General features: G+C 29.9%; 1 protein-coding gene across 2 annotated transcripts; it reads left to right on the forward strand.

Annotated features, from left to right (window-relative positions):
- The first annotated feature begins 883 nt into the window (after positions 1–883).
- Positions 884–10,968, forward strand: LOC129950293 (UDP-glycosyltransferase UGT5-like). 2 transcript variants are annotated; one of them, XM_056062188.1, is made up of 6 exons: positions 884–1,108; positions 8,529–8,825; positions 8,938–9,314; positions 9,425–9,623; positions 10,128–10,567; positions 10,646–10,968. In XM_056062188.1, the coding sequence occupies exons 2-6, from the start codon at positions 8,565–8,567 to the stop codon at positions 10,917–10,919; spliced, it is 1,551 nt and encodes a 516-aa protein (XP_055918163.1). In that variant the 5' UTR covers positions 884–1,108; positions 8,529–8,564; the 3' UTR covers positions 10,920–10,968. The 2 variants fall into 2 exon arrangements, with proteins under 2 accessions (XP_055918163.1, XP_055918161.1); XM_056062186.1 differs by lacking the exon at positions 884–1,108 and adding an exon at positions 1,600–1,968.
- Positions 10,969–16,616: the final 5,648 nt, after the last annotated feature.

The raw sequence follows: 16,616 nt of genomic DNA on the forward strand, positions 1-16,616 counted from the left end.
TTGATACTTGAATTAGTACTTAATGGTTTTTACCAGAAACAATATTCTTAAGGGCCCTTAGGGGACCCTTTAAATGTTTTGAAAATTCTAATGTGGCCTAAACCCTAAAGGCAAAAAGTATTTAATATTTACAACTTGGAAGTACGATCTTGATCATGTGTTTATAGATTTTGTTTAAAATATTTCCTGCATTTTAAAGTTATTTAGATTATTAATATACGTGTTACATAACAATGGTCCATTTTCAAGATTCCGAATCTGGAAAAAAATGATAAATATTCCTTTTAAACCAAAAATACAAACAATGACATTTTTAATCACCAAACATTTTTAAAACAATATTAGAGGTTGTGTAGAAAAAATTTTGAAAACGGTTCCTTAGCTTGTGAGAAAACAAAAACAGGAAGTTACGCTTCTGAAACAATACAAACATAATTTGTTTTACCTTAAAACAAGCCAAATAAAGAACAAAATTTTAGCAAACATCTATCGGTTTATTTTTGAAAAAAAAAACTGGATTTTAAATTCAAAAAAATTTAACTGCTATTTTTAGTCTTGAAAATGAAAAAAAATGCCTAAAACAGCTCAAAAGCTTTATTTCCAATTTTCGAGTCAATCAACTCAATGGCTTTAGATGTAGGGACCAGGGCAGGCAGACATACGGACGGAATAGGGGAACACTTTTTTCAGTTTTTAAAGCTTCTAACCGTAGGTAAAATGTTTGTTTCTGGCTTTTCATTGAGTGTTATCAAGAAGAAATCCTGAAACTTGAAAAATCCTGCCACAAATTCTATAACATCGCTGCCTTATATTTGCAAAAAAAAAAAACAAACAATAGTGCTACAAAGAGTGCAGGCAAAAATGAACATTCATAGTTTCAGAACGTGCGACCATCATCAGCTACACAGCCAGCGACAGCACAGTGCTGAGGCACAGTCGATCTGAAGCGCCAGAGACATGAGATTGCAGTAATCTGCCGGTGGTGGTGCAGCTAAAGAAATTAAAACACAATAATTTTAATCAGACGAACGATAAACGAAAAGTGTTTCCTTATCAGTTCGAGAGGTCGGTCGGTGGTGTGTTATTATCAGAAGAAGACATTTAAAAGGTATCTTCTTTAAAGATCGGTCTTAATTTAAGTATTCCTATGTAAAGCCTATATCAAAGGCCAAATAAATTGTAGGCATTGCGCAACATTTTTTTGAATTTTTTCTCTGTTCCTAATTTAAATTATAGTGTGCCTGTTAATGAGCGAAATAAATTTAAACTTTGTGCAATAGTCATTTTCGTGTGTTTGAATTCCAAGTGTCCGAATGCACTCACGAGCAATTTTAAGAAGAAAAATAAGTATCGCGCGAAAATTTACATAAGCCAAATCTTATAGAGCAAGGTTGCAACCTTTCGCTTCTGCACAATTCTTGAGCTTAACCGTTCCGTCCGAAGATTAATATAATATTGTGTATCTGATATTTTTATTTTATTTTTTTTTACAACAAAGCCATTTAAGGTTTTCTATTTGTAGAACGAAATCGAAACAATTGCATATCAAAGAAGGATTGAAATGGTTTGTGGTGCAACTTATTTTTGCAATTTTGGTCGTGAGAACCGAATAGTTAGACAGGCGGGTTTTATGTTCAAATGTTTTGTTATCGCGACGAAATATCGTTAATCGATATAAATGGGTTTGCCTCAAATTGCATTCGAGTTACCCGTTGTTGAGTTTGAAGTGGAGAGTTGTTGAAGTTATAATTGTATTTAATTGCAGAACAATCGACGATTTGATAATTTTAGATTGAGTGCTGAACGGACAAAGCACGATGTGGGCAGATATTGAACTTTAATGTACCTACTGCGAATACGACGACGACGACGCGACGGTGTTTATGATATGCGGAGTGCGAAAACGTCGCGAAGAAAAAAAAACCGGCGGCTTCGAAGCGGCAGAAACTTAAAACCTATTGAACAATGGTGAACTGATCTTTTTTGTAACTTAATTTATTTTTGCGTTCCATATTGGATGAATTATGTGAATTCAGTGGTTATGTCTATTAAGCGCAATTTAATGCGGTATTGAGTTCTGTTCAGAATGCCGTTGAACTTAATTTGAATTAGTGGTTTTACTTTTGCGTAGATACATATGTAGCTACCCAACTTATCTAAGCATAAAGATATATAATAAGTTAATCAAGTTGTTTTTCATATTTCATATATTAACAAGTGTGACGAGTGGCGACATTTCAAACCCCCTTTCACTTTAATTTATTCATGCATTCAGAGACTTTGAGAGTGTTGTAAGATAAGTTAATGTGAAACTTTTACAAAGGAAATAAAACACTTTTTATAGAGTATCCATGCCTAATATAGGAAAGTAGTAACATAGTTGTAACTTAAAGGACGAACAAATCGTGACTTAAATGTGAATTAATTGTTTATATTACTTTGCTTGTCGTTCAATTAGTTATAAATCATGAACATAAAAGAAGGAAGCTATATTTCAAATATTAACAAAATTCAACATTATTTTATAAGAAGTTTTAAGTTAGAGCACGAGGGTAGAATTATAAAAATGAGAAGTTTTTGATTAATGTTAATTGATAAAAACACGAACGTTAATTAATAAACAGACAGTTTTTTTTAAATCCCCTGCTCAAAAAGTTACATTCTTAAGTTTTTTTTTCAATTACGTTTAAAAAGAATAAATTTAAAATACAAAAACTATTTTGAGGAAACAGTTTTGAGGAGAAAGAAAGACGAACTCTGAATAACAAAATTGTAATTTTCTACCTTTTTGTGCGGAAACTTAGTTTTAACTAAATAATATAAAAACAAACTTATTAAAAATATTTTTTCAATAATTCTTCAGGTAAAAAAGCTTGGGGCTGTTAAATTCTATAAGAACAAAATAATTAAAACTAAAACATTATAATACAAATAATTTTTTTTTTTTTTTGATATATTCCCCAATGGATATCAAATATTCAAAATTTTAAGTTCATTAAGAGTGGCTTATTCCACCCAGGAGTTTCTTTAACAAATGAAAATTTTTAAATATGAATGATATAATATAATATTTTAAGAACAGACTTCTAGAGGAAATAGAAATATGATGATGACACAGAAATGGAAAGCATTTTTTACTTTATTTTTATAAACGATTTCAGTTGATACATATTTCGTGTAGTCAAAAATTAATACATTTTTCAATGTTTTATTTTGAATACAATCATTATCTGGACATTTGTTTTTTGAGTTTTGACACGTAAAAACCTGAGCCATTACTTCAACAAGTCATTGAAATTAATTTGTAAAATTCACTTCAAAAATGTTGAAAGCTTTGCAGTCACAATTCATTCTTTGGAGATTGTATGAAAAAGTTTCCGGACTGGGTTTGTTTTTATAGAGTTGCACAATTTGGTATTGATATCTTGTGATTTAACACTGTAAGAATTTGGCATGAAAAGACCTACTGCCCCAAAGCATTGGATCGATTGACTTTAAATGTGGAAATTAATGTTTTGATTCGCGTTAAGCGTATTTTCAGATTCCATTCAAATTTGTTGATCAAAAATCGAAAATTATAATTTTCTCAAAAACAACAAAATAGATTTGTTTAAATTTACTCTAAAAATGTTTGTCTTAGTTAAGGCTTCTTTTTGGGCTTCTTTCAATAAAAAAAAAAAAACATTTTTTTAGATTTGATATTTCAAAAACAGGTCGTTATTTTTTTACGAAATTCAAACATGAAAAGTATATTAACAAGCTCTAAATAATTGAATACTAAAAAAATATTGTTCAAATAAATCTGAAAATTTTTATTTATAAAAATAAATTAAAAAAAACTCTAATAGTTTTCAAATAAAAATTTGGAAAAATTAAGATTTTTTTGGTGGTACATTTTTAAATTAAAAATACAGGAAATATTTTTAAACATTCGTGTATTTTATTTATTATTAAAAAACAACCTTTTATTGAAAAGAATTAATTTAGTCTATAATACTAGTTTTCGTGTCTAAGATTTCCTTAAGGCCCATTTATTGATGAAAAAATTAAATATTAAAATAAAAAATGCCAATTAACTAATGTAATGTAAAATGTAAAAAAGACTTAATTTCTTTAATAAGTCAAAAATTTGTTTGTCATTAATAATTCATTATTTATTTGTTTAAATTTTCTTTTTTAATATATGTAAATAAGTTTTATAAACTTAACACTTTCCAAACTAAAGCAAAATAGGAACAGTGAAATGAGTTACAACTTATTCTTCACACCAAAATTTTCTTCCGGTAATTGTTTATTATATTCAAATTTTCCCACAAAATATCAGCTATACAAATTACAAAAATTACTATGCCATCGATTCATCGTAATCCTAAGTTATAGGTTCGTACCCATTAATCATTATGAAAATAATTAATGATTACCAACTTGAGTTCAATTGTTTTTCTTAATACACAAAATTACGATCTTAGAATAATTTGTATTCAGATAATAGGTATAGCAAAAAATAAACTATAGATTGAACTATAAGTGATAAGTCACTGACGTTTTTTAGACATAGATAGATATATACAAATGAGTAATAATTAAATACTCGTTGGGAATCACGCTATGCACATAAATACATATATTTTCTACGATATATTCATAACATTTTGACACTCGAAATTGAACAGAAATAATTTAACGTAATTTGAAAGGGTTGTTTCAGTCTTTTGTACGTTTACAATTTTTAAGTTAATATGAAAAACACCTACAAATATGAAATTGGTATTCATAATTTCAAGAAATGTTAAATATAGCATTCAAATGGAGTTTGGGTTTTATTTAATTTTTGTGTGGACTTCATTCTGGTAATATATTCAGAAATTTAATCATACATATTGTTGGAATTTTTAATTTTCATTTATGTTTTTAAATACGACTTTCGGTATATGTATGTTCATCAGCTTCGAGTTTAATAGACCTTTCGAAAAGTCTAATTGTTTATTACTTCAAGAATTATTACTCGCAGAAATGAGAGTCACCACTGTAAAGGTCACGAAATGTTCTGTGCACTTCGGTAACAGTTTTAGTTATTCAAATTTTGTATGAATTCCTTCAATTTGGAAAAGTTGTTCTGACATTAAAGGAATCATAATTAATTGTCAAACCTAACTGAACAAAAATGTTAACACCGTTTGATATTCTCAACTGTCAAACTATAGACAACAACTCTCAAAACTTTTCATGCAGCTGAAAAACACCCTATACCTATGATACACATATTTTCTTTAAATTAAAAGCGACGAAAAGGAAGTTTTTACCAACTACTTTATCTTTAGTGTAAAATCAATCAATATCTGTTTGCAAATTTAATTATTATTTATGAGTCGGTCGCGGTCAAAGCTTATTTGCTGTCTGTGACAATTACTTTAAGTATCGCTCCATAATATATTGAATTATGAAAATAGATAGTTACTTTACGGATATTGCTTTAAATGATAACTATAACATATCATTTATATTAGTTTTATCCATTGTATTCTAAATTAATACCACCATATTATGGTTTTATTAATAGTAGATACTTTGCACTCCCTTCGGGAGCAACAGAAAATTAATTCCACCAATAAACGTATTCAAAATATTAAAAACTTTATATATATACTAGCTGACCCGACAAACGTAGCTTTGTCATATACAAAATTTCTAAGGAATATTTAGCTACAAATAAATAATTTAACTTTATTTTTCGCAGTAAAAATATATTTTCACCTCGAAATTTGCTATATAGAATTATGGTTTCGATTGCATTTTTCAATAATTTTGTAATTAGTAATCGCGTTCCGTTGCACAACCGTGGTGGGTTCAAATTACGAAACAAAATTTCTGGGGATCCAACCTTAAGTTTTAAATTATGCGGTGGTATGCCTGGTAAATCCGATGAGCTCAAAAACTCAGTTGAATTTACAGCTTCGGTAGCAACACAAACAGTATCAATAGATTTGTATGACACCAAGTCTCCTGGCAACAAATGTTGTATCTTGAGATTTAATTCGTTGACATCCACATTTTTTGCTGCTAAAATTGCTCTTTCTGTCGGCCACTCATGATTTGTATATTGTCTGTGTGTACATCGGGAAATATCCATTCAATGAGAGCATCTTGTGAATCTATCGTGCAGAAATCGGCCGGTAATTTTATGTATCCAGTTTCATCTGTATTAACTTTTCCGTCGCCTATATCGCACAGTTGTTTAAGAATTTCTTAGCAGACAGATCTTGAAGCATTTGAACACTCATACTTACTTTTAGTTATTGTACATAAAGTCACTGAATTCTATCGTAAGATAGTTGCACCGTGAACGATGTTGATGCAATTCAACCATAGTACTTAGGAATATAAAATATAAATAAAAACCTTTTCTCAGACTTACCGAATGTATTTGCAAAATTTCATTGAAATTGTTTAAGTCGTTTCGGAGGAGTATGGCAACTAACACTGTGACAGGAGAATTTTATATATTAGAATTCAGTAACTACAAAAAGTATAGAAACGTTTAATCTTTGTTTTTCTGTAAAACTTAACTTTTTATCCATTTTCGTTGCTTGAACAAAATTTTCAGATAAAAATGTTAAAAGATTTTCAATGGACAATTAAATGTTATGCTCAAACTCCTATGCACACAAAATTTTGATCGAAACAAAACCCAGTTGTTTAGTGTTTAATTAGAAAGGTTTTATGAGAATTTTTGAAATTCATTTCATATCCGTCTGTCCATCTCTAGTTATGCAAAATGCGTTGCATGTGAACTTCAAAAGCTTCATGTACTATTTTAATAAAAGAATGAGTAACTTTAATTTTATTTATATTCTGTTTTTACATTTTTTTTCTATGTTGAAGTACTAAAAACTCATTCTACATAACCTACATTTCTTTTTTGTTTATTCAATCAGAAATGAAGAAAAACAAATATAATCCATAAATAGTTTTTCAATTTTATTTACCTACATTTCATGTATACATATCGATATGTACATAAATCTACATAGTATATTTTTTGTGTCATACAATTTAATTTTTATTCAATTCGTTGTATTTTAGATGGGTTATGTAAATATTGTCAACATCAATTCTGAAAATAAATTACAATTGTATACGATTTCCAGAGTAAACACAATGCACAAAATTTAATGTCTATCTCATTTTGTTTTTAAATTTTTTATTCATTAGGTGAGAAAAATCAACATTTATCAATGAATATAAACAAAAAAAATACATTCATAATTCTTTCTTTTTTTAATTGAAAATCGTTTTTCCATATATCCCTGAAAAAAGAGTTTTTGTTTGCAGTTGAAAGTTTTTTAGCAGGCCTCCACTTTAAAATAGATTTAAATATTTTATTTATAACGTTTTATTGACTCAAAAGTTTGACAGCTTACATTTCTCACTACAAATTATACTCGCAATCTTATTTTAATCAAAAATTAATTTTGTCAAAAAATTAAACAGAAACTAAAAGTGTTAAGTTAGAAGTAAAATGCAAGAATGTATTTTTCAGCAATTTTCAGGAGTTTATTAACTTTAGAAACTATGTATTTAGTCGTAGATTACCTAAGTTTGTATAAAACCTTTTTCGCGATCATCTTAGCCATTTCTTTAGCCGCAAAGGTGTTAACATGAAGGTTTTGAGGATAGGGTAAAGAGCACGCACCGCTCATAAATGTTTTGAGATTAAATAATGAATAGTGACAAAATTGATTTAGTGGGAAAGAGTAATTTTTGATTTTAAATGAGTAAGCTTTTAATTAGTAGCAAATTGTAAGCTTGAAGATTTTTCCAAAATTTGTATAACCTGGATCTATAAAAATGAAGATAATGACGAAAAAACAGGTTTCGTTAACCTTTGGCGTTCTATGAAGTCAAGAGACCTTTCAGCCTCATAAGACTTTGTACTCAATTTTTGAAACACCACAAAATTTCTACTTTTCCTCATTTCAAGATTTGTTCGTCGTATCTTACTAGAACAATTTTCATTAAAAAATCAGTCACATTGAAATGACCAAATTACCAAAATTGAGTAAAGAAATTAAACGGCTAATATTTGAATACCTTTTCTGTTCTCATATCTAACAATTCACACTTTTTCATTTTAACCTTTAAGCTTTATATCCTTAATGTATTAACTTAAGGCCTTTACTTTATTTTCTTAATAAATCAATCATATTAACCACATTTTTTATTTTTTAAACATAATTTGTTCTTTTTGAATGTGTGAACTTAACGAGTCACGATTTCAAATAAAACACAAAATATTTTAAAGCAATCGTAAAAACGTTTCGCTCTTTTGTCAAGTTAAAACTGCCAAACCCAAAAAAGAAAAAAACGTAAATGCCTCACTACATGGCCTTTAGTTTTTCCACCAAACAAAATAACTTGTTTCAATTCTAACCATATAAACTAACTGATCTATGCTTGACAACTCTTATGTCTTTATAACCAAAGTGTTCTTATAAGCCAATTTAAGTTAATCTCTAACGATCTTGCAGAAAAAACGAAATACACAACACAAAAACATACACATTATGAAAGTCGAAACTACAACATTGATCGTGGCCTTGCTCCATTGCACGATCTCTTTGACATATGGATCCAAGATACTTGCACTTGTTCCACATCCCGGCAAAAGTCACTTTGACTTTTTTCGTCCATTATTCAGAGGACTGGCTCTAGCTGGCCATGATATGACCGTCATAAGTTATTTTCCAAATAAAGAACCCATTGCCAACTATACGGATGTTGAACTTACTGGAATGCCAATTATTGCCAATAATATTGACTTAAAGGTATGTACCTATACCTAGTGTGTGTATGCTTCAAAGAGGAAGCATTTATCTTCAAAGGTATTTGCATAGTGATGCATTTAAAATATAATAAGTAATTAAATTCCATTTTTAGATCTTTGAAAACGAACAAGACTTAATTGACTTCAAGGTGCCTACATTCTTTATGATCAATGGATGGGGCCTGGAAGGATGCGAAGCGGCCTTCAATTCAAAAGCCATCAAAGAACTCCTCGCCAAAAAGGAACACTATGACGTAGTGCTTATCGAGCAATTTAGCAACGACTGCATGATGGCTATCGCACATGTGCTGCAAGCACCTGTCGTGGCCTTGAGTAGCTGCGCTATAATGCCGTGGCATTATAAACGAATGGGAAGCCCGTTCATTCCATCTTTTATGCCTGTTAATTTCCTACCACATACTGACGAAATGACGTTCTTTCAACGCTTGAATAATTTTTTCCATTACTATGCTATGAATTTCTTATACGAGTAAGTATCTATAGATAGTGCATCAGTTAAACGGTTTTTGTTTTTATTTTTGTTTTTTAAATAGATAAACAAGGAAATAATATTTAATTACTTTTTGTTATTGTCTTTAGTCAAATTACGCAAAAGGCTACAAATGAGATGATTAGAAAGTACTTGGGAGACTCTATTCCCCCAATCGAGGAACTAGTGCTGAATACTAATGCTATGCTGATAAATCAGCATTATTCATTAACGGGATCAGTACCCTATGCTCCGGGAATAGTTGAGATCGGTGGATTACAAATTCAAGCACCTTCTCCAATTGATCCAGTAAGTGCAACCTTATTTGCATAAACTATTTTAGTTTAAATTAGTTAAATTCCACTCAATATTTATGTGATTGTTATACACAGGTATACTTTAGTAGGATATTAAGCAGGTCGGAATTTTATTGCAAGTTTTTATTTTAACTTCGGAATTTTTTTAAAACCAGACAATTAAAGAGTTTTTTTTTATTTCATTACCATATTTTTGAAATTATGTCTAGTTAATAAAATAATAATAAAATTATCTATATATACGAAAAATAAATATTCCACATACGCTTCGTATGCCATGAAACGGATTTAAACAAAACTATGAGTATTTTTAGGCCAGAATGGCTCAAAACAAGACACAACATTAAATCAATTTCTTTTATTAATTAGGATCACATTTTGTGATTTCAATCACGCTAAAAAAAAAAAAAGATTTTAAAAGTTGTTACAATGCCTTTTACAAAATATCAATATTTTGAGACTATTATTTCATTTAGATTTTGTGTTATTTTTTTAGGATCTCAAAGCTTTACTGGATGCATCACACAAAGGTGTTATCTACATCAGTTGGGGTTCAATGATTCGTCCTGAAACACTGTCCCTAGATCGCAGAGAGGCTTTGCTAAGAGCTTTGTCACAGTTCGAAGAAACTATTCTGATGAAATGGTCCAATGAAACCCTTCTAAATCGTCCGAAGAATGTTTATCTACGTCAATGGATGCCACAGAGAGAAATTCTTTGTCATCCAAACGTCAAGGTATTTTTAACGCATGGAGGCTTACTTGGAACATCGGAATCTTGTCATTGTGGAGTACCAATGGTTGTTACACCAATCTATGGTGATCAATTTCTCAATTCAGAGGCGATAAAGAAACGTCAGATTGGAACAATTTTGAGATACAAGGATATGAGTGAAGAGAATATTGTCAAGGCTATCAAGAAAGCCTTAAGTCCAGAGTAAGTTACAAAATTATTACATTATATTATTTTTGTTTGTTGTTAATTTATATTACTATAATTTCTTTTGGTTTATAGAATGCAAAAGAACGCTAAGATCATTGCCTACTCCTTCAACAATCGTCCACAGACACCTCTTAGCCTTGCCATTTGGTGGGTCGAACATGTGATTCAAAATAAGGGACTTGCTTTGGCTATAAACGAATCATCGAACATGTCAGCAATAAGTTATAATTGTTTAGATATTTATGCATTTTTATTAGTTGTAATATTATTTATAGTTTGGATTAATAAGAAAATTATTAAATTCTGTATTGCTCTTTGTAAGAGTGGAAAGTCGAAGAAGGATTAAAATAAAATTATGTATATATTGTAAAAAAGAATAAAAGTAATTTTTTAAAGATGTATTTAGTTTATTTTTTATCAGATTACCAAATAAAAACTGTACTAAGCCAAGGAAGTTGAACAAATTTAGTGTTGTAAGTTTTTACATTTGAACACAAAATTTTGTAATACACTTCTTTGGAAACTTCCCCAAATTTTAACAACATTGTTTTTTAAGTGATGAAATAAGTTCAATGTCAATGTCTTTATACATTCTCAAGATATTTGAACTCAGTTGTTTTTTTTTCGAAAAATTTGAGGCGCGATAAAATTTTGTCTGTAGGATAAAATGTGTTTGAATTCAAAACATTTGCAACGAAAATTTTCATAAGTAATTTAATTATAGTTTTGTTTTTATTATTTGATTTTGCTAAGATGTAAACTCAAGATTTTAATCAAACATGATATTACGAATGTAGAGAAGTTGAAAAAAGTGGGTCTGTCTTTCGGAAGCCATTGAGACGACCGATTTCAAATTTGGAAGTTATCGTTTCAAGCAAATTCGCGTTAGGTGTTTTTTTATTTTTTAAAGACCCAAAACAACAGTAGTATCAATACAAATTTTTGGTAAAAATGTGAAGTTAGATTTGTTTAAAAAGCTGTCCTATAGATTTAAATTAAATTTTCAATACAATTTTTTGTTCAACTGGGCGCTCCAGAAGAGTACACACCATTATTTTGTTATACAATTTTTTCACTAACTAATGAACCCATTTTAATTTTTTTTTCTGAAGAAAGTATTAACAATATCAAATTCTTTTTTTGTTTCCAAAACAAGTATTTATTTCCAAAATTCAGTATCTCAAAAACGGTTCAAAACATTCTTAAAGAAATACAAATTTAAAACAAATACAATATTTATAAGCACTAAATAACTGTATACCAAACATGTTATTAAGAAACAAAAAAAAACGCCGATCTAACGATTCTAAAAACAAAAAAATAACAAATCAAGGTTTTTAAATTTTTAAAATGGGATTTAAATTTTTGAAGACAAACTTTTTTTGGAAGAAAATTTTTAAATTTTAAAATATTAGAACTATTTCTTAACAGACTGTTTGGATTCTTTTAATTTTTAAAGTCCTTTTTGCACATTTTGATTTTATCATCGATAACACAAAACAATTATACAGCGAAGAATGTTTTTTGAGTCTTGCAAATTTTTAGAAAAAATAAACACCCCTAAATTCGTGTAAAATCCTGATCTGCGAAAGCAATACATATTTTGACAGTATTCTTTTTGAAGTTTCCTAAATGAAAAGCTGACTTATTACAAACAAACAAAAAAAAGAGGGTGGGATGCGACCCCAACTGTCGATTTGTCTTGCTTTAAACTTTAACAAAATAGGTTTTACAATGTTCTGTGTTAGATAAATAATGTGAAGTCAATACCTTTATATATTCACGAGACATTGAGAATCGAACATCAATTTTTATCAATTTGCGTGCTATTTTTTTTTGTAGACTTTAATTTTATGAAAGAAACTGACCACTGACTGTCGGATTTTTATAAAAATTGCTGAATGTCGAACACAATACATATCTTTGATTTTTTAAACGATTTTTGAGTTGAAAATAATTTTTTTACCTACTTTTAGTAATGTTCTTTTAAGATTTTTATATTTTAAAAGAAACTGTCAATTATATTTTTTTCTAAATTGTATAGAATATTGAAAACAATATTTTTTATGAGATGAAATTAGTTTAACGTCAATGGGCCATATTGATAATTTTTCATAAGTTCTGATTTTGTCTTTGCTAAACTAAACTTCAGTTTATGTTATTCATAGACAATTTAAACCTATCTTAAAACTAGAGCTGCAGTCTAAAAATAAACACGACGGAGCCTATGTATGTTTAAGCTGTTTTAAAAATATAAAACGTCAAGAATAGCCAAACTGGTGTGGAATCGGTATAGTTGACTATTAAATTTTTGATAGTCAAATTGACTATCACCGACTTTCCGTCCTCGTACGCTGATTCAATTTAATTCGATTGAAAAATTTCAGAATATAATTGTCACAATTCCTTGTTGCTATGGTGAAATTTTAATATGATTTCCATAAAATATCTAAATTAAAGCATCAAATTAGCTGTGATTAAATAACATTCTTACTTTTCTTGTGTTTTTTTTTTAATTACGTAAGCTTCGTCATTCAAAATAATGTGTTTTTCTACCTAAACAGAGTAACTGAAAAATGTCCATTCGTTTTTTGTAAGCGTCTGGTAGCTCTATTTAGAAACTACATATTTGTAGGAAAACGACTATCAAATATTTCTAGTGACAGCTTTTTAGGTATCAATTTGACTATCACCTTGCACAGATCAAATTCGATTATTTTGACTGTCAACAATCAAAAATAACCTTAGCCAATCCATCCCTGGTTGAGAAAATTACGTTGCAAAACATTTTATTTGAAAATTTAAAAACAAAAATTAAAATTTCGAAAGTCTTGAACATGTACATAAGCATCTATACTTCTATATCTATATCTATACTAATATTATAAAGGCGAATGTAAGTTTGTTTGTTACGCTTTCACGCAAAAACTACTTAACCGATCATCATGAAACTTTGCACATACGCTCTTGAAGGTATAAGAAGTAACACAGGATACTTTTTATTAAAAAAAATATTTTTTTTTACGAAAAATAAGAAAATTGTCAAAATATCGTCAAATTTAGCTACTTCAACGTCATCTAGCATCATCTAGCATCATAGTAATGAAGTTTCAACCCTGAATACTGTAATATCAACCCACTGTATTGCCGACGGTGACGACAATATCTAATTCAATTGAATATATTTTCAACTGTTTCAATTTTTTTTATATTTATAGTTATTTTCCTCTGTCTTTACATGCAGTATAATACTATTCACATTTTTGAGGTTATCCGTAATTTTTGTGGTTAGCTGTTACTTTATTATTTTAGATCTTATTCTTACTCTAACAAACAAACTTACATTCGAATTTATAATATTGGTCAGAAAAGACCAAAAAATAGCAGTTGCTGTAGCTTCGTCAGGTATTGCCGCGACGCTATTAAAGGGCGGTCGTACGGCACATTCCGTTTTAAAATTACCATTGAATTTGGCACAGGAAGATTCGCCCATCTGTAATTTTAGTAAAAATAGTTCACGAGGTAGGATGCTGCGAGAATGCAAGCTTTTAGTGTGGGATGAAAGTACAATGTCTCACAAGAAGGCTATATAAGCTTTAAACCGGACCCTCCAGGACTTGTGAGATAGTACAGATATAATGGGAGGCATGGTAGTTTTATTGGCCGGTGATTTCCGTCAAACCCTCCCAGTGATTCAAAGGGGGACACCAGCAGATGAAATTCAAGCGTGCATTAAATCATCAAGCTTATGGTCGACAGTTGAAAAACTCCGCCTAAAAACGAATATGAGAGTGCATCTTCATAATGACGTGAATTCAGGACTTTACGCAGAAATGTTGTTGAAAATTGGTGATGGTTGTTTAGACGTTGACGCTGAACTGTCAAGAGATTTTTGTAATTTAGTAGAAAGTGATGTGGAACTCATTGCTAATGTTTTTTCCGGAATTGCAACGAAATTTTTGTAGTGATCGGTGGTTGTGTGCAAGAGCAATATTAGCACCAAAAAATATATCATATCCTGTGGAGTTTTTAAATTCACTTGAACTATCTGGTGTACCGTCACATAAACTTCAATTGAAACTTAATGTACCAGTAATGCTTATGCGAAATCTAGATGCTCCACGGCTATGTAATGGAACAAAGCTTCGGATAACAAATTTGGGACAGAACATACTTGGTGCTACTATTTTAACAGGTGTCGGTAAGGGGAAATAGTGTTATAATACCTCGGATACCAATTATTCCCACTGACCTTCCATTCCAATTTAAAAGGGTTCAGTTTCCCGTCAAGCTTAGCTCTGCTGTTACTATGAACAAGGATCAAGGACAAACATTACAGGTAGCAGGAGTGCATTTAGAAAACCCATGCTTCTCTCATGGTCAACTTTATGTAGCCTGTTCACGTGTATCTAATGCCCGGAATTTACACACATTTTCACCCGACGGGAAAACTTATAACATTGTCTATAAAAATATCTTAAATTAATACTTTGTATTTTATTTTTTTAAATTGTTAGAATTCAGAATTATTTACTTTTGTTACGGTGAAATATATTTCAACATTTGTTGTTGCATTTCAATAAGCATATATTAAGGTGTTGAAACTTCATTGTCTGTAGTAATTTTTAAAAATTGTTCATCTCAGCCAAGCAATGAAATTTAGTTATTATATTGACTCATTTCTATTATTATACCCTTACCCTTTATCTCTCATACTTATTTTGTTTCTCCACTGCGGGCGAAGCCGCGGGTAAAAAGCTAGTATATAAATATTTTGATATTTTGCTGGTTATTGGAATATTACCAACCAACAGAAATCGAAAGCTCTACTTAACCCGAATAGACCCCTTTAAAATAGATGAGGACTATGAAAAGTTTGCCAATATCTGTGTGATTCCAAGCCTTAACAGCAATTTCTAAACTAAGAGCAAACAGAATAATTTCAAAGATTGCAAATATTTTGGCTAACGCATTTTATTTGTTCGCACTCTATAAGCTATTTTGTATAGGTTTAAGTAAATATACCTCAAACCTGTTTCTAACTAAACAGAGCTGCCAAATTCTATATGAATTACAGCTGTGTTTAACAAAAAATAAATAAATTAGGTGGCGCAACAGTCCATGAAGAACCAAGGCCTAGAGTAATGTTGTCAGAGATGGATGGGACCTACAGTTTATATGTCGAATCTCAACGGCGAATCTCAATTTGAGAAAGTACTTTTTCATGACAAGAATTACTCTTGGAGGATTTGCCAATTCCTCGTAAGAGGCAATACCCGTGAAAATCGTTTGGTGGCACAGGCAGGGATTGAACCCAAGACCCCTTGCATGACAGTCCAACGCACTAACCATCACGCTACGGGTACTTCTGTGCCTAGCATAGATGTTAAATTTAGACTTTAGTTCAAATAGAATCCTTTTTGCATCTTTCTGCTTTATTATTTGTACAACACAAATTATTTCAACTAATATCTCTACCAGTTCTTGAGATATGGACGATGAAAAAAGCCTCCCGGTATAATAACTTCCAATAGGAAGTTAATAATGTCCGCCATTTTTTTAAGGATGCCAATGAAAAGTCATCAGTTTCGGTTACATCCCAGCCTCTTTTTTTAGCATTTGAACTATCGCTTAGTTGTTAAACTGTTGTAAATTAGAATTACTTTGTGCATATGTTTATTTAAACGAAAGTAAATCCTTAAATAAAATGTACTCTTTCCGATTAATGTCTTTAAGGAAACACAATTAATTGGGAAGACATTTAGCCAAAAAAATATTCTCTCAATAAAACCTCAACTACTAAAATAACGTATCTGTTAAAATTCACGAAAATGAACACGTCTTTTTAAATCTAAACTCTTTCCAATAACTCACGCACATAAAATAAATTACGCACATCTTAAGAGAGAACAAATTAACAGCAACATGCGAAATTCATAACGAAGAGGAATCTGTTCTCTTTTTTTTCAGAGAAATGTGTAAAAATAACATAAATTTTGTTAGTTTGATTCTTAATCTAGTTGTTTTTTATTTTTATTTTTTA

This window comes from Eupeodes corollae, chromosome 3 (assembly GCF_945859685.1).
Source record: "Eupeodes corollae chromosome 3, idEupCoro1.1, whole genome shotgun sequence".
Classification (NCBI taxonomy): Eukaryota; Metazoa; Arthropoda; class Insecta; order Diptera; family Syrphidae; genus Eupeodes; species Eupeodes corollae.